This window comes from Mauremys mutica, chromosome 7 (assembly GCF_020497125.1).
Source record: "Mauremys mutica isolate MM-2020 ecotype Southern chromosome 7, ASM2049712v1, whole genome shotgun sequence".
Classification (NCBI taxonomy): domain Eukaryota; kingdom Metazoa; phylum Chordata; order Testudines; family Geoemydidae; genus Mauremys; species Mauremys mutica.
This window is the reverse complement of record NC_059078.1, coordinates 80,761,940-80,781,608: the sequence shown is the minus strand read 5'-3', so window position 1 is coordinate 80,781,608 and position 19,669 is coordinate 80,761,940. Positions and strand designations below refer to the sequence as shown.

Here is a 19,669-nt window from a genome sequence, read left to right as displayed (position 1 = left end):
AGATCTCCAGACTTTTACAGTGGGAAATGAGATATTTTTATGATACCTCAGTCATCTCTGGTTCTCTCTATATGCACCATGAGTACATCAGAAGAAACATTGAAAAGGCTTAAAACATGTAATTTCTGAAGTGGTGTTCATAGTTGGTAAGGAATGAGCAAAAAAGCTTTTTCCGCTTTTTAAACATAGTCTTGAAATATGTGATAACTATCTTTTTAAAAATTATAATGGATACTCTTTTGTTGGTGGTGTTTTGTACTAAACCTTAAGTTACAGAATTTTTAGAAATAGGTCTGCATGCTACTCACCACAAAATCTGAATATATTTCAGGGTATTTTGACAGTTTCGCACATAAACACCTGTACTTAAGAAGCTTCACTGCTATCGGTAAAGTATAGAATTAATTGATTCTCCTGCTCACGTGTAAGGCACTGCATGGTCTTGCCCTGCCTTACCTGGAAACCTTTAGTTCTTCACATGTCAGGGCACTCCTTGCATTTTAGTTCATCAGGCCTTCCATCTGTTGTCTCTGTGCATACAGGTCATTCATCTTCTGGTCATTACTTATTCTTACTTGTCACTTATTCCTTTCCATCTCATACGAAGGCTGCTATTGCATTTACTAAACTCTGAATCCACTTAAAACTCTGCCTTGCTTATATGTATCTGCATTTTTTTTCAGCTCTGTGAGATGCATGCATGAAAGATGTCTTATAACTGAATGAAAATTTCTTTTACATAGTTGAGTTGATAGCAGTGGTGTTTTATGCTGCCACAAAGGAGATCTTGGGTTTAATGCTTGGATTCAGTCTTTCAGTGCCTGAATGAACTGACAAGGCTTGGGAGTCTTGTAGAGCTAGTGTGCTCAATCCAGGCTGAGGGAAAGACTTAATTTGAATTAAGAATAGTTCCTTTCAGATGGTTAAGTGTTACGTGGCTAATTCTCCTCCAGTCCCTCCTCAGCCAGAAGAATTGCAGCTGAGATGCAGGTTTCAAAGGATGTGGTAAAGCTGAGGGGGGAGTTTGTGATAATGTTTTTATATATAGCACAAAAATTATCCAGGGAATGGAAGGAAAACTATTGATGATGAGTGGACTTCAAAGGGTTCAGTAGTTTAGATAAATTCTAAGGAATGTGAATGTTTGTCTGAAATTACTCAGAATTCTCTGTTTCACAAAACTAGATTCTGAACATCCTCCCTCACTGTAACCTGGTGTTTCTGTTTCTGCTTGCAGGGAAAGCCCAGAAGTAGGGAAATTAAAAACAAATAATTAAATTAAAAAAATAAAAGGAGGGAAATTACCTGAACTTTTTGTCAAATGTATTCTAAAAAAACATTTGCTGTGGCTACAATAACTTTGTGCTAAACTGAAATATTTCTGATTTAGTTCATCTACCCATAAAATTTTTCTGTCAAATTTGGCTTTTGGATCTCTTTATTAGCCGTCTAAAAACAATTGGAATTTTTGGCTTGTCCTTCTAAAAGGAAAGAAGATAACAGGACAGTAGTGCTAGACTTTTTCTCTTTTTTTTTCACCTGTGGGATGTCAGTATTGATTTCCAGATCAGTGAGTACCACAGAGGCAGGACTTTTTCTCGGGCAAATCCTCCTTGTTTTACTGCCTTGCAGGTGCTCTGCCCCTTTCCTGCATCACAGCTCTGCCCTCTGCTTGAAAGGACTCCCTTCTAAACCCATCAATATTTCTTTTTGGTTGGCTGGCAGGTGACTAGAGAGCAATACAAAACCCCCTTGCTTGGGCCTAAATCACCTGGTGAACAAGTCTTGCATGTACCACTTTCATTTACTTTCCCCCAAAATGTCTTGAGACCATAAATTAGATTCTGAAGCGATGAAGCAGAACTACTTCAACATGTTTTTCTTTTAATTTCTACAACAGGTACATTTCAAAATTCAGCCGGTCTTTTAGGCAGAAATCAACCCAAATCAAAGCATCTACAAACATTGGGAAAGGTCTGGCCTACGGGGCCAGACCCTGCAGTTGAGAGTCATGTACAGTTTTCGCCCTTTCACCAAGTCTCCATGCAGTGTGTCTAATGACAAGTTATTGAATGTCTCTGTTTTCTTGAAATTCTGCCTCAAGTGGGGATATTGTTGCCTCTGTGCCAAGGCATAGCAGATGTCTGGGCCTTGCAAGTTGGTTTCCCTTTGGAAGAGAAATCAGTGACAGGAAGTCCAGGTATATTTTAGTACAACTTGTTATGCCAGTTCATGAACAGAGGTGGTCACAAATGGCGGCATGCAAGCAAATGCATCTTTAAAAAATCTGAGTCCCAAAAATAATGCCCAGTTTTACAGAGGCAGCTCTGCCTCAGGGATGGACTCTAGTTAGATTAATGCAGAGAGGAAGCTCTTCTACTTGCAGTAGCTCCCCCTGAATAATGCGCATCACAGAACTAACAGTACAGTGTTTCTTTTAAGGATAGTCCTGCACTTGAAGCAGGTAGCAAGCTAAAAATGCAGCTAGAAGTGGCAGCACAAACAACAGGAGGAGCTAGGTGCCCTGAGTGTGTGCCAGTCTGAGACTCTAGGTACCTACTTGAGGAGGCTAGCCCTCACACTGCTGCAGACACACTCTATTTTTATCGCACTAGCTGAATGAGGGCTAGCACGAGTATGTCTCCCTGAACTGGAAATCACACTCCCAGCTTGAACTGTAGATCTGCCCTAAGACTGAACAAGGCTTGCATGCTGAGAACAACTTGTAAGACTGTGTAACAGCACCATCTGGAGCTATAACAATATTTTATAGCTGGGGGACCTGTTTGATTGTAGAAGGAAAAACTTCTTTACATTCTAGAAAGAGCAAATTGTTCTCCAGAAAGAATACTGTGCTTGTGTCACTACGCACACTGATATAATAACCATGTAAATTAGTGGATTTTGTATTTTAAATGTTCAGTAGGTATATTCTTTGTCCATAGCAACATCTTGTGTGTCCATGATTGTGGTTAGGGTCAGAAAGACAGGCTACGACATGCCCATTTTGCTCTTAAAAATTATTTTTCTCATTTCATAGCCAGTATTTGAAAAGCTCCTATCCAGAGCTCTAGTTGCCTCTGACACAATTAAAAGTACAGTAACTTTAAAAAATAAATCAGTAGCCCTCACCTAAAAACCAGAAAGTAACTAACACGATGAAATCAAACCTAAACAGCAACCTGTCTAATCCGCATATAGTTCTTAGCATGCCCCACCCCACCCCAAAGTCTGGGGAAGTAGATGGGCCTTTCAGCATACCCTGATGATCAACAAATTAGGATATTTCAGACTGAGGGATTGGAAAGAAAGAGAAAATGTTAATGTGTTCCCTCATGTAGCATGCCTTGCAGTCATCCAGTGAAGAGGTGGCATGTATGTGGGTAATGGTAGCTGGATCTCAATCTGAAAGAAATGTTCATAATTTCCATCTATCAAAATTTTCAGATTTATGTTCCATTCTCTCCTGTCCAACAGCCTGAGTGGGGGAAAATAAGCTGTTTTGCCTCTTTTGGAGGTGCAAAATCCTTCCTTCAACCATAGTATGTCAGTTATTTTGCAATTATTAGTGCCACCCATAGCCAGTGTGGATAGTTTGGGTTAATATTTAATATGGTTGAGACATTCCAAACCATAAGGCAGATGAGGATTTCAGATCCATATTTAATATAGTTTTGGTTTTTATTAATAATTTATATCTAACTTTTGATACATCCACAGCACCAGAAAATAAGGATTTCATCTTTGAGTCAGTGGCATCACTTAACTTTGTATCCTGTGGTCTTTGCCACTGAATCTCAGTATATGTAATAAGTGTAATTATACACCATCATTAGTAGCTGACAAAAATCTGTATATTATTTACCCAGCTAAATTTTATGATGCACTTTGAAGAATGCTCCATAATAGAAGTTCTAAACTAGCCTCTAATGCTAGAGCCAATAGAAAAGCTTCTATCGATTATTCTTAAAGTGGAAAGATTTTTCCCCTTATTTTTCTTAAATAAAATTTCACCTACAATGTTTAAAATCCACACACTGTGGCATCAATAGAAAGTAGAATAAAACTTGATTGTAAATAAAAGTGGAACTGACTACTCCTTTTTCTTTGTCCAAGCTGAGAGTGATGCCAAAGTAAACAAACCACATAAAATCTAACTTCTCTTTGGAAATGTTTTTTTTTTTCATTTTAATTGTCTTGGGTGGTTTTAATGTTTGGGGCTGTTAATGCATGCTTTCAACCAGTTTCCCTTTTAATTAACAAAAATTAAGCTGACTGTTGTACTTCAGTGGATAAATAAAGGAGTAAATTTGTGTAGTCCCTATGTTACAAGAAAAGTTACCCCAGTTAAAATAAGTGCCCAAACAATGTTCTGCTTGTGTTGACAATTCTTCTTCCCTGCATTTTACCCCCACATATCTATTTTGGTGATCGAAATCCTCCCAGCCTTACTCACTGACTTCAGTGAAGCTGCTTTTATTTGAGTATGGTAAGCAAGATTTGTCTGTCTACTTGGGAGCCAGCACACCTGGATCCTATTCCCAGCTCTACCACCTGTGGCGTGAGCAACTCTCTTGTGCCTCTGTTTCTGTTCCCGTCCTTTATCTATCTTGTCTATTTAGCTTTTAAGCTCTTTATAACAAGGACTGGTTCTTACTATGTGTTTGCACAGCACCAAGCACAAAAGGGACCCAGTCTTGGTGACGCTAGCCCGTAAGGCAATATAAAGAATAAATCTATAACATATGTATTTTCCTTCATGCTCTTTTTTTCACTCCACTAGGAATACAACAGAAAATGTTAGATCCCATAATTCTCAACAAACATAGTATCATACTGATATAGTTGAAGGAACCAACTTCCCCCACACCTCAACATTATGCTTGTACTACTTGGATGGTTCATCCAGCTATATATTAAGTTTTAATTGGTAACCTCTAGGGCTGTCCAGTGATTTTAAAAGATTAATTGTGCGATTAATAATCGCATACAATTTATTTAAATATTTTTGTGTTTTCTACATTTTTAAATATATTGATTTCAACTACAACACAGAATACTAGGTGTACAGTGCTCACTTTATATTATTTTATTACAATATTTGCACTATAAAAAAGAAACAAAAGAAATTGTATTTTTCAGTTCACCTAATAAGTACTGTAGTGCAATCTCTTTATCATGGAAGTTGAACTTACAAATGTAGAATTATGTACAAAAAATAACTACACTCAAAAACAAAACAGTGTAAAACTTTAGAGCCTACAAGTCCACTCAGTCCTACTTCTTGGTCAGTCAATCACTCAGACAAACAAGTTTGTTTACATTTTCAGGAGAGAAAGCTGCCCGCTTCTTGTTTACAATTTCACCTGAAAGTGAGAACAGGCATTCACATGGCACTGTTGTAGCCACATTGCAAGATATTTATATGTCAGATGCGCTAAAGATTCATATGTCCCTTCATATTTCAACCACCATTCCAGGGGAAATGCATCCATGCTGATGACGGTTTCTGCTCAATAGCAATCCAAAGCAGTGCAGACTGACACATGTTCATTTTCATCATCTGAGTCAGATGTCACCAGCAGAAGGTTGATTTTCTCTTTTGGTGGTTTGGATTCTGTAGTTTCCGCATCGGAGTGTTGCTCTTTTAAGACTTCTGGAAGCATGCTCCACACCTCGTCCCTCTCAGATTTTGGAAGGCAATTGAGATTCTTAAACCCTGGGTCGAGTGCTATAACTATCTTTAGAAATCTCACATTGGTACCTTCTTTGTGTTTTGTCAAACCTGCAGTGAAAGTGTTCTTAAAATGAACAACGTGCTGGATCATCATCCAAGACCTACTATAACATGAAAAATATCTCAGAATGTGAGCAAAAGAGAGTAGGAGACGTACAGTTCTCCCCCAGGGAGTTCAGTCATACATTTAATTAATGCGTTATTTTTTTTAACGAGCATCATCAGCATGGAAGCATGTCCTCTGGAATGGTGGCTGAAGCATGAAGGGGCATATGAACGTTTAGCATAACTGGCACATAAATGCCTTGCAACACCGGCTACAAATATGCCATGTGAAGACTCTTCTCACTTTCAAGTGACATTGTAAATAAGAAGCAGGCAGCATTATCTCCCATAAATGTAAACAAATTTTTTTGGTTTAGCAATTGTCTGAACAAGAAGTAGGACTGAGTGGACTTGTAGGCTCTAAAGTTTACATTGTTTTGTTTTTGAGTGCAGTTATGTAACAAAAAAAAATCTACATTTGTAAGTTGCACTTACACAATAAAGAGATTGCGCTACAGTACTTGTATGAGGTGAATTGAAAAATACTATTTCTTTTATCATTTTTACAGTGCAAATATTTGGAATAAAAAACAATAATATAAAATGAGCACTGTAATAGCAGAGATTAAGCCAGGTACTTCATGAGTACACACTAACCACTTTTCTGCCTTCCTCTCACTTTGTCAAAGTTCCTCAGCCCCCATCACTTCACCTTACTATTTTTGTCAACTGCCAAACTGTGTGATGGTTTTGTGACCTGGACAAATGCCCACTAGGGTCTGGGTTGGCTCTGTCAAACTTATTGCACTTGAGACCATCTGAATTTGGAGCAAGCGCCCAAAAGCATATGAAAAGTTAGTGTATATGCTACCTACCCCTCTTTGTTTAACTGATAACTTTTTTTTTTAAATGTAAAGTGCCTTTTCTTTAGATATTATGGATGTGCTGTAGTTTATATAAGGTATAAATTCAGAGCAAGAGCACTTCTCTTGTATTAAATGTAAGCTCTCAGCAGTATCTGCATTGCATGTGGCTATTTTTAGAAACTGTAAGTCTTGCTAGATATGTGTCCTCAATGAAATGTAGAAAGCAGCAGTACTGAACAGTTTCATTAATGATTTAAAAGGCCAATGTTGAGATTCACATGTCTTGCTTTATCTATTCATTACACAAACTGCATACACAATAAATTTGTGCTAAATTAAAGTTTAATAGAAATGAGATGGGCAGCTTATTGCTGAGTTTAGCTGCTGACTATTCTGTTGATGACTCTTTAGGGATAACTCTTGTTTTTAAAAAAATAAGTCCCCTTTCTCTCAATTCTTCTTAAAGCTACTAGTCAGCACTTTCCTTTTCCTAAGAGGAGTATGCAATTTATATTACATTCATGATGCTCCAAGCATCTGTCAGCTGAGGGACAAAGAGCTGGGAGCCAGTTTCTAATAGCAGTCTCTCAAATAACGAACAATGATTTAGGCCCAATTCAGGAAAACCCTTAAGCACATGCTTAAAATTGTGCTTTACGTGTTTTCCTGAGTTGGTCTCCTATTTTTTGAGAGAAGAATGGTACATGAAATGAAACAGTTGTATAGAATTGTTTGCTACAAAAAATTATCTTGATCCTTACAACTGCATACGCACAGACCCATACACACACACTGTGACGATCTCTTATGATAAAATATTTTTTCCTGATAGCTACAAATAGTGATTTTTATCAGAATCTCATTTTAGTTGTTTGTTTGTTTCCCTACACTGTTATTTTTTGTTTTTTTTTTATCTGTTTCATAATATTGTTTTTGGGGTGAGAGGTATTTTGTCCATATTAAAGAAATGGTCAGTGCTGGAAATTCTTCATCAGTTACAATTTTGAAGACTTTATTAAAGATCTTGGAGGTACTGTCTTGCCGTCACTCCACACAACCATAAATGTATTTCTTCATTACAGTTTCGGGAATGTGACCGGTGTGCTCATTTGGCTATCCTGAAGCCTTTCACATTTTTACTGAACTGCTAGGTGATGCTTTGGGGTTCAACCCAGACCAGTAAGCATAGGCGGTGGGTTATATTCTTTTGTGGTGCCTGAGCTCCAGCAATATTCAGGGCTGGGGGCTCTGCTTCACCAATATTTGGAGCTGGGTCTTTCCCCTGCGCCCCGCCGCGTCCCTGCGTGGAAGAAAGCAGCACACGCCTCTCTCGTGCCTGCTTGTGCTGCCCGGGTAGCACATTCCTACGCGGAGCAGCTCCCAGCAGCAACTGCTGTCTGCTGCCCCAGGGTCCTAGTGCCCCCAGCCGCTAATGGCAGGGCAGGCTGCCCTTACCCTTCCCTTCCACCCTAGCCCTGAGCCTCTCCAACGCCTCAAACCCCTCATTCCCAGACCTCATCCCCCCGCACCCTAATCCTCTGCCCCAGCCCTGAGCCCACTGCATCATGAACCCCTCATCCCCAGCCAGAGCCCTCATCCTCCCGCACCCTAATCCTCTGCCCCAGCCCTGATCCTCCTCCACGCCCCAAACCCCTCAGCCCGACAGCCCTCACTCCTGCACCCCCTCCTATCCCCAAACTCCCTCCCAAAGCCTGCACCCCCTCCCACCCACAAACTCCATCCCAGAGCCTGCATCCCTCACCCACCCCCTGCCCCAGGCCGGAGCCTGCACCCAGCACCCAAACTCCATCCCAGAGCCTGCACCGTGCACCCCTCCTGCACTCTAATCCCCAGCCCAGGACCTGCACCCCAGACCTCCTCCCAGAGCCTTAGGCAGGTTGGGAGCAGGTTCTGGGCACCACCAAAATTTCTACAAACTTGCCACCCATGCCAGTAAGGGGCTGTGCCCTGTACCTCTGATGCCTCTATGCTGTGCAGCTTTGTTTCAGAGCTTGACACCAGCAGCATGCTCTCACAGCATGATTTAACAGATTAGAGTCTGTTGTACAAAGTGTTTTTCACCCAGTCTCTTTTCCAACGTGGCTGGACCCTTCACAAAGCTCAAAGTGCTTGGTTCCTTTGTCTCTTTAGAAAAATGGCTTTTTCTTCTCTCTGCTTATATCTGTCAAAGTTTGCTGATCCTGCTTCAAGAGGCAGGAAGGCTTCCTTGGGATGCAGTCTCCATCGCCCAATCAAGATTGTTAAGTGGTCACATTTCCCCACTTACTCTCCTGGTGGCTTTGTTTACCTTGCATGTAAATGTGCTTTTCTTTGTTTTTGGTCATACCTTGCATAATTTACATTGGAGACACATTCAAGCAGGTGGAGCAACATTTCTTTGTCTGGAACAGGCATGGCTTAGGCACTGGTTGCCAAATACATGTTAAGAACATATTTCCAGCACATATCCGTGAAGTCCTTTGTGAGTTTACCATACATACATCACGCAAGAAAATTAAAGATCAGTGAGTTATTAGTTTTCTAGTGATATATTACATGCCAGCTTTTGGGTATATATCATGACCACAGTGTGCCAACTGGCATTGGGATGCTCTTAGGGTGACAATGACCTGATAATATGAAATTTTGGTGTCAGTGACCAGAAATGTGTTTGGAGGTGATGACAATCCCGCAGAGTCAAAATAGAGAATAGCAAACTCTAGCTACTGTAAACGTCTACAGAATAGACCAACACTCTGCTTGTACATAACTTACATTGAATCTGGAATGAAGAAGCTTTCTATGTCTGATATGTTGTGTTGTGTTGGACTGTGTAGCTTTTATAAACCTTCTGATGAATAAGATGTATTCTAATATCAGGGACTTAGTGTGTTTTTGAAAGTGTGGTTGAGCAGTGTCAGTGAGGATTAATGAAAATACATGAAGCTGCAATGGAGAGATTAATTTTGATTACGTGTGTGTGTGTGTATATATATATTTTGTTTTCTTCTCTTGATTTCGTTTTAGGTCTGATGTAGTTGTTCTGTGTTTTTCAATTGCTAATCCTAATTCCTTGAATCATGTGAAAACAATGTGGTATCAAGAAATCAAGCACTTCTGTCCTCGCACACCTGTTATTTTGGTTGGCTGCCAACTGGATCTTCGTTACGCTGATCTTGAAGCTGTTAATCGAGCGAGACGGCCTTTAGCAAGGTAAAGTTTTTTTTTAAATTAACATTTTAAAAGGTTCTGGGTTTTAATCAAATATACTATTATTCTGAAAAGAAATTATATTATCACCCAGTATTGTCTGTTTGCCTTAGTTTCCCATCTTATAAAATGAGGATAAATAACACTGTTTCACATCCTGTCTGTTCCCTGGTCTGTTCATACTGTAAGCTCTTAATTAGTGAAATGCTGTTTGACAATGCATTTTCTACAGTGCCTAGTATAGTAGGGCCTGATATTGGTTAAGCCATCTGGGCATTACAGTAATATTTAAATAGTGAGCAGCAGAGATCTTACATAAATCCCAGTGGCAAACGCATATGCATCATGCCATAATGTATTATTCCTGCCAATTGCCACTTTAGCCAGATACACCATAACTTTGGTATTTGGGGGTTAGTTTGGTTTTTGAAAATGTAACCCTACAGCACGGCACAGAGCAAAGTGGGTATATATTTTACATAGAAAAAAAAACACATTAAAAGAAAGTCATTTATATTGCAAAGTCAAGCATGCAAAAGTTAGGAACATACATATCTACTGTTGCCCTTACTACTTTAATTCTCTCCCTTTTGCGCATCCAATCTGTGTGTTGAATTATTTTCGGGACCTGTAGAAAAAATACTATATGATCATGTAACTTAAAGAGTGTCCCATAATGCATGGGAGTCTGAATTAAGGTTTCGTGAGCAGCTGTAAATCCTGGCATTCCCTAACTTTCAAATGCTTGACTGTCCAATCTAAACAATATCCTCTTCATATCTGCAATATTATTTCCTAATATTTTGGTTTTTTAAATGATTTTTTTTTAAAAAAAGTATAACAGCCTCCATCACCAGTCCATCATCAACAGGATTTGAACCCTGAACCTTTAGCACAGACTTTTACTGCTTGAATTATGGGACTAATTAACTACATTAGCTGGCAAGAGGAGAAGGCTCTTATCCCAAGAGGGAAAGAGCCACTGGGTCATTCGAGTGGTCCAGTTCACTCCTGCCCCATGTGCCCCCACAGGAATGGGAGTAACCTGCTAGTATTGTATGCTGGGTCTGGGGAAAGGGGATGTGGCCAGGCCAAGCAGACCCAAGCCCAGCTTTCTTCTCTTTTTCCCTTTCCACCTTTCCTGTAGCTGCCCTGCCAATTCTCAGGCAGTCAACGTATATGCTGATGCTGCTGGTTTTGGCAGTGTGGTGGGCCTGGCTCTTCAGAATGTCCATGTTCAGCTATTATTTTAGCAGGCTGCCAGCTTTTTAAATTCAGATAAATGTGAATGGTATTTGAAGGCTTGCTTCATATTGTGAAATAACACCTACCTATATTTAAGTAATAGGGTTATATTACAAAGTATCTACCAAATATAAACTTTCTTACTAGACTATCTATTAGGTAATATTTTTGAAGTGTCTAGTACAATGGTTGCAGATTTTCAAGGGTCTTCATGAGCCATGCCAGCTACCATTTTTATTTTTATGAACTGAATAATATGGATAATACATGTTCTTATTTGTGCTCTTGATTTTCTGGAATGTGGTTAATGACAGCCCTGCTTTGTGTGTGAATTTTTGTTTTTTGTTGTTTTTGTTTTAATTGTATTTTATTTTAATCCTAGGCCTATAAAAAGGGGAGATATTTTACCACCAGAAAGAGGCAGAGAGGTTGCCAAGGAGCTTGGAATACCATATTATGAAACTAGTGTATTTGACCAGTTTGGAATTAAGGATGTTTTTGATAATGCAATCAGAGCTGCACTGATATCCAGGAGACACCTGCAGTTCTGGAAATCACATTTAAAGAAGGTCCAAAAACCTTTACTTCAGGCTCCATTCCTACCTCCAAAGGCACCTCCTCCAGTTATTAAAATCCCAGAGTGTCCTGTAACCAGTATGAATGAGGCTGGATATTTGTTAGACAATCCATTGTGTGCAGATGTTATGTTTGTTCTTCAGGAGCAGAATCACATTTTTGCTCACAAGATTTACCTAGCTACCTCCTCTTCTAAGTTTTATGACCTTTTTTTAATGGAATGTGAAGAATCTCCAGACTTCAGTGAAATACAGTGTAGTACAGATAAGACCAGTAGGGACTTCCTGTCTAGAACAAGTCATCTTGAAACAGATGATGACAGTGATGAAGCAAATTTAAAAACTTTTGATGCCAAACTTCCAACACCAGAAACAGATGGGACTTTAAAGATGCTAGAACTTGAAACTGAAGAAACTAGTTCTACAAGGAGAGCTTTGTCCTCCTTGGGTAAAGGGTTTGTTAGTATGCATAAGGAAATACAAATCAACCCTGTATCTAATAGGAAATGTCCTGTAACTGTGGTCAAGATGGATTCCTCTGTTCAGCCTGGGCCTTTTAAAACTGTTTTACAATTTCTGTATGCTGGGCAACTGGATGAAAGTGAAAAAGATCTGACAAGATTAGCACAGATTGCTGAAATCTTGGAAGTATTTGACTTGCGGATGATGGTGGAAAATATTATGAATAAAGAAGCCTTTATGAATCAAGAGATTACTAAAGCCTTTCATGTCAGGAAAGCTAACCGGATAAAAGAGTGTCTTTGCAAAGGTACATTTTCTGGTGAGTAAATAAACTTTCATAGAAAAGGCCACAATTCTCCTCTCACTTATGCCAGTGTTATGCCACCTGCTTCAATAGTTATTCCTTACTTAAGTCAGTGTGAGAAGGGCAATGGGCCCAAAGTTTACTATATAACTGAAGGCCAACATTTTCAACAATGGGAACCTAAAGTTAGGCTCCTAAAATCCACATTTAGGCTGTTAAATAAGGGGCCAGATTCTCAAAAGTGCTGAGCTCCCATTGTCTCCTATTGAGGTCAAGGCTTTCATAATTGCTCTTCACTTACCTCTATAAAATCAAAGACTCTGAAAAACATCAAAGAAGCAATTCCTTACTAACAGGTGTGTGCTTCTTACTATGTCTTGAACTAGTAATAGGTTCCACTTCAAGCACTGACAATTGTAGTTATGATTGTTTCTTGATCCCATGACAGATGTTACATTTAAGTTGGATGATGGAAGCATAAATGCCCACAAGCCACTGCTGATTTGCAGCTGTGAATGGATGTCTGCTATGTTCGGAGGATCATTTGTTGAAAGTTCAAACAGTGAGGTATTTGTCCACTTTGATAATTGTATTTCATGTATTTTTATGGGTCGCTATTTTAAGCATTGTGGTACTCTGTGAAACAATTATTTATTTAAGACTTAGCAGACAAACTCTTTTGTGTGTTTCTGTGTAGACCAGAAGTGTCCTTTATTTATTGGGACATTAAGTTAGAATACGTTGAACAATAGCTTGCCCTCAGCAGTACATTATGTTGCCACCAGTGCTTGCTGTGTCAGCAACTTAAAAATTTAATTTTGAACTCAAAGTTGTTTTCAGGTAACTGGTTATAACTCAAGAAGTCTCAAGACAGTTTTTTACATTCCTAACTTTAAAAAAATTAGTTTTATTAAAAGTACAGATCCATAAAACATTTTGAAGTTATTTTTCCATAGTATGATCTAATCACTTCTAGTATTTTTAAAAGGGGGGGGCGGAATCCATTTAGGTTAACTTATAAGAGATGGAAACGATTTAACTATAAGCCTTTATTCCCCCCACCCCCCAGCAAAAGTTCTATCTAGATGCCCTGTTTTAAAAGGGTTTGCTCCATCTTTCCTTTAGCATCTCCCTTCAAAAAAAGTGTTTCATTGCCAATTCAGGCACAAATCCTGGGCCTACATAACTACTTTTCAGAAGCAATATTGCTCTCCAAACTGTGTAAGTGTTTATATGACAGCATGACAGCTCCCAAGTAGTCTGTGTCCTAGAATGTGTTATGGGTTTCTTTAAAAGTGTTTCAAAAAGTTGGGTAAATATATATTTGCATAATCAGGGCCATCACAAAATAAATCATTCTGCTAGCCCTTTGAGAAGGTTCATGAGGTTGAGTTTAAAAAAAGGCAATATTCTTGTGACCAGTTGCCTGGATGGGCCACACTGAGAGTGCCACAGTCAGGACAGACTGCAAGAAATAGGGTAGACAATTCCCAAAAACTGGAGGTTTCTTCTATAATGAGATTCACCAAACCGGTAACAAAAGAGCTTCTGCAATACCACCCTGGTTAACAAGAAGCCAAGGACAGGCCCCTTTAGGCATTCCAGCCCTTGGCTTCCATCTAGACAGCCAAGTCTAATTTAGTGAGAGGTTACGGAAAACCTGATTCACCATATGTGAGGTTCAACAAACCCAAAGGACCAGGCACTTAACCCCAGATTAATATGAATCTTAGATCCTACCCAATAATCACACTGATGCCAGTCCTTTAGTAACTAAAAACTAAAGGTTTAATAATATAGAAAAGAAGAGAGTTATTGAATGGTTAAAGGATCATATACATACCAGTGATTTTCAGTGTTCATAGCTGAGGATCATAGCAGTGATAGAATAAACTGCTAGCTTGTAAAAGTCGCTCTGGAATCATCCCAACAAGTCAGAATCCAAAGGCAGCTTAGATGTGAAGTCAGATATAAAGCCTTTCCATGTATTTTCCAGAGTATTCCAAATAACTATTTGGAAGATTGCAATCTCAAGACATAAACTTTCCCTGTTCAAAGTTCAGCAGACTTGAGATGACAGGATCTGGCCTGAGGCTTCTCTTTTATAGCTCTCTAGCAGGCTGACAGAAATTGTCATAGCAGGTAGGGATGTAAATATTGTTTTAAAAGTTAACCATTTAAACTAAAAATTTATTTAGTGTAAACAGTTAACCGATTAAAGGGTCGGCATGGCTGGCCCGCCTGGGGATTAATGGTTAAGGCGGGTTAACCGGTAAGACTAATGCTTACCGATTTAACATTTTACATTCCTAATAGCAGGGCCTTCCCTTGAGGAGGAATAGGCAATGCAGATCACCTTTGCTTTGAAGCTAATCTTCTATTTCGTATGCATACACAGGTAAACTAGTTCCACTCATTCACATAAGGCAATTAGCAGGTCCTCCATTATAACATAGATAGTTAAGCTGAAGACCATGTAGACCAGTGGTTTTCAAACCGTGGGTTGTGACCCAGACCTGGGTCGCAGAATGGAAGGGATTGGGTCATGGTGGCTCTGGTCAGCACTGCTGACAGGGCCATTAAAAGTCCAATTAGCGGTGCTGCCTGGCTAAGGCAGGTTAGTCCCTACCTATTCCGACATCGCACTGTGCCTCGGAAGTAGCCAGCAGTAGGTCCGGCTCCTAGGCAGGGGGCCGTGGGGCTCCGTGCACTGCCTCTGCGCTGAACACTGGCTCCACACTCCCATTGGCCAGTTTGCGGCCAATGGGAGCCTGGAGAAGGGGGCGTGGTGCCTATGGGTGAGAGCCATATGGAGCCACTTGCACACCTCCACTTAGGAGCCGGACCTGCTGCTGGCTGCTTTCAGGGTGCAGCATGGTCCGCAGTGCCAGGACAGGTAGGAAGCCTGCATTAGCACTCCCGCTGACCGGGAGCTGCCGGAGGTAAGCCTGTGCCCCAATCCCCTGCCCCAGGCTTGAGTCACCTCCAAACCTGGAGCCCCTTCCTGTACCCCAAACCCTTCATCCCTGGCCCCACCCCAGAGCCTGCACCCCCAGTCCAGAACCCTGACCCCCTCCTGCACCCCAGCCATCTGCCATAGCCCTGAGCCCCCCAAACCCAGAGCCCCTTCTGCACCCCAAAACTCTCATTCCCAGCCCACCCTGCAGCCCTCACCTCAGCACCCCAAACCTCTGCCCCAGCCCTGAGCCCCTCCCACAAACCCCTCATCCCCAGCTCCATTGAGTCGGGGGCATCAACAATCTTCTTCAACTGGGGCACCAGAAAAAAAGTTTGAAAACCACTGATGTAGATACTATTATTAGTTTCCTGCAGTATCTCACATCTTTGATATTAAGGTTAAGTGAACCTAGGGTGACCAGACCTCCCAATTTTATCGGGACTGTCCCAATATTTACTTGTTTGTCCCACAAATTGTCCCGATATTTTGCCCTCCAGCGCACAGGTGGAGGGGGCTCGCAGACCCCCCTCCTCAACTCTACCCTGGCCCTGCCCCGACTCTTCCCCTCCCTCCCCCATTGGATCCCTCCCCAAATTCCCGCTCTGGCCCTGCCCCCGGCTCTGCCCCCTCACTGCCCTATTGGATCCCTCCCCAAATCCCCGCCCTGGCCCCACCCCTTCCCCAAGCACGCTGCATTCCTCCTCCTCCCCTCTCCCTTCAGCTGTATGGCAGTGCTAGTGCTGGAAGGAGGGGGGAGAAGCAGGATGTGGCAGCTAGCTCAGGGAAGGTGGAGGTGCAGCAGAGGTGAGATGGTGCGGGGGAGCAGGGCGTAGAGCTGCCGGTGGGTGCTGAGCCCCCACCAATTTTTCCTATGCTCTGGCAGCTCTTGTTTTGCTTTTGTTTTTGTTTTTGACTCCGCCGCCGGCTCTTGGTTTTTGTTGCTCTGCCAGCACGTGCCCCCTCCCCCGCCATCCCTATAGTCAGGGGTGAGCTGGAGCCGGTTCGCACGAACCCCTTGTTAAATTTAGAAGCGGTTTTAGAACCGCTTGTTAACTAGCTTCCCTGCGAGGGAAGCTTTGATGGGCTCTGCCTGGGAAGCCTCTAATTCCTCCTCCCGGCCGCCGGGGGGCGCTGCGCTGTGCTGCGAGAGCCATGTGAGCAGCCTCCTGGCCCTGTTGCTGCTCCTGCTCTTTGGACCTCTGGCCCTGCGGCTCCGGCTGCTGCCGGTGAGTCCCCGGCTGCGTCCTGCTGCTCCCAGCCCCCCCCCCGTGTGAGTATCTGCGCCCCTCCCCCGGCTTCCCTGCCCGCAGCCACCCCCCTGCCTGCAGCCGCCCCCAGCCCCCTGCAGCCACCCCCTGCCCCCAGCCACCCCCCTGCCCCCCCTGCCCCTGCCCGCAGCCACCCCCCTGCCCCCAGCCAGCCCCTGCCCCACTGCCCCTGCCCACAGCCACCCCCTGCCCCACCCTCTGCCCACAGCCGCCCTCTGCCCGCAGCCAGCCCCTGCCCACAGCCGCCCCCTGTCCCACCCCCTGCCCCCAGCCACCCCCATGCCTGCAGCCAGCCCCTGCCCACAGCCACCCGCAGCCAGCCCCCTGCCCGCAGCCAGCCCCCTGCCCGCAGCCAGCCCCTGCCCACAGCCGCCCTCTGCCCCACCCCCTGCCCACAGCCACCCGCAGCCCAGCCCCTGCCCGCAGCCAGCCCCTGCCCCCAGCCACCCACAGCCACCCCCTGCCCCCAGCCACCCCCCTGCCTGCAGCCAGCCCCTGCCCACAGCCGCCCCCTGCCCACAGCCACCCGCAGCCAGCCCCTGCCCGCAGCCAGCCCCTGCCCGCAGCCAGCCCCTGCCCCACCCCCTGCCCACAGCCGCCCGCAGCCAGTCCCTGCCCACAGCCGCCCTCTGCCCGCAACCAGCACTTGCCACAGCCACCCTCTGCCCGCAGCCAGCCTCTGCCTGCAGCCCCTGCCACAGCCACCCCCTGCCTGCAGCCAGCCTCTGCCCACAGCCGCCCGCAGCCACCCCCTGCCCACAGCCACCCGCAGCCCGCCCGTCTGCATCACCTGCCCACAGCCAGCCCGTGTCACTCCCTGCCTCCAGCTAGCCCTGCCCCACGCCCCTATCTGCAGCCAGCCCCACATCCACTGGTGCCCTGCAGTTCCCAGGGCAGTAACCCTGCACACCTGCTTTAATGAGGGGGGGGCAGGGAGCAGCTGGGACCCACACATGTGCACACCCTAGAGTGACCAGACAGCAAGTGTGAAAAATCGGGACGGGGGTGAGGGGTAATAGGAGCCTATATAAGAAAAAGACCCAAAAATTGAGACTGTCCCTGATCACCACCCACACATGTGAAACGGAGCTCATTTCTAGTTCAGCCCCATCTTTTTAAAAAAGAGCTTTAGGTAGGGTTAAAATACATCTGTATTTTCCTGGACATGTCAGGCTTTTCGGTTCTTAATCACCTCCTGGGAAAATATGGACGTATGGTAACCCTATTGGTACAAAAAATACATGCTGTCGCACATCCCTTAAATCAGAACTTGTTATAGGGAACCCGTTGTTAAATCAGAACTTTTTATAGGGAACCCGTTGTTAAGATTTTGGCAGCTCATCACTGCCTATAGTTCATGTCTCCCATCTGGTCACCCTAAGTGAACCATTCACATACATAATGTAAGGCAATTAAGCCAGGAAAGGAAATTAGTATCTACAAGCTAATTTGTTTACCTTGTTAAACTTCTAACAGGATATTTGTAAACACAGACAAATACTCTTAGCATCTTTCACATTCAAGTAAATTGTCTTGATTACAATTGTAATGCCTCCTGTTAAGTTGTTATGGGTCATACACAGGTCAGCTGGTCTGTCAGTGTCACAAGACTATATATACAACCCAATGTGTTAAACAAATAGAATGGACCTGGCTTACAGTACATCGACAAAAACTAGGGACTTAATACTGATCCAGTCTCCTTGTTCTCTTGTGTAGGGCATGTATGAGATGCTGTGTAAACTGTCTCAACATAGTGGAGTAGGTCATGGCAAAGACCTCTTTTAGGCAGTCCAGTCACTTGGGAAGGGCTGTGTGTGCATTAAGCTGATTGTTTGGATCAGTCTTTGCAGAGTCCTTTTTTCAAATTTATTGATTTCCTGATTTTTGTCATGTTGTTGTCGTCTTAATATTAATGGGACTTACATTAACATCCGGGGGAAAATATGCCCCTTAGTATTGTTATAACTGAACTTTTTTGTATTTAATATTCTAGAAGACAGTGTTCTGTTTAAATTGTTCTCATTACTTTTAATATAGCTGTAAGCACAGTTCCCTCCCCAGAGGCACACTCAGCAAGTTGGTCATTAAAAATACATACGTCGATTGTAGTAAGCAATACATAGCAATAAGAATATATATTCATTTTACACAAGCCTATTTCTAATGATAAATTTAATAGTCTTAGCTCATCTTTTGCAATTTAATATTTTAAATGTACTAAACTTTAGTTTTCTGGAGTTTGTGCAATATAGTACTTGGATCTGAGAGCTTTAAAAGTATAAATTGGAATGTGTGTATAGCATATTGCCTTGGTCTAGTTTACAGAAACATAATGATTTGCTTCTCAATTAAATTTGTCTGAATTCTGTAGGTAGAACTCAGATTTGTATAAGATGAGCACTAAATGGTCAATATGCAAGTTAACAAAAAAACAACTCCTCTTAAGGGTACGTCTTCACTACGGGCCAGATCGGCGGGTAGCAATCGATTTCTCGGGGATCGATATATCGCGTCTCATCTAGACGCGATATATCGATCCCCGAACGCGCTCCTGTCGACTCCGGAACTCCACCAACGCAAACGGCGGTAGCGGAGTCGACATGGGGAGCCGCGGACGTCGATCCCGTGTCGTGAGGACGGTAAGTAATTCGATCTAAGGTACTTCGACTTCAGCTACGCTATTCACGTAGCTGAAGTTGCGTATCTTAGATCGATTCCCCCCCCCCCCCAGTGTAGACCTGCCCTTAGTGTAACTTGCATTTGGACTGACAAGCCAGTAGATCCAATGTGGCAGCTGCTTCATCAAATGACACACGACAAAGGGTCTGATCCAAACCCTATTGAAATGAGTTGAAAGGCTGCAACTGACTTCAGTGAATTTTGGATCCAGCCTCTAGTGGCTGCAGGGACAGACACATTAAGTTTGCCACTATTGTATGTGTTTCGTTTACTGGAGTAGATTATTTTTTTCTATTTTCTTCTTCACCTACAGCAA

The 19,669-nt window shown here is 43.0% G+C and overlaps 1 protein-coding gene across 2 annotated transcripts in view; it reads left to right on the top strand.

Moving 5' to 3' along the window:
* RHOBTB1 (Rho related BTB domain containing 1) overlaps positions 1-19,669 on the top strand; it is an 80,228-nt gene that overhangs the window by 50,922 nt on the left and 9,637 nt on the right. For both annotated transcript variants that reach the window (XM_045024239.1, XM_045024238.1), the window contains exons 5-7: positions 9,676-9,861; positions 11,486-12,459; positions 12,893-13,011. In XM_045024239.1, the coding sequence (XP_044880174.1) occupies positions 9,676-9,861; positions 11,486-12,459; positions 12,893-13,011 (1,279 nt within the window). The remainder of the gene's footprint in view (positions 1-9,675; positions 9,862-11,485; positions 12,460-12,892; positions 13,012-19,669) is intronic.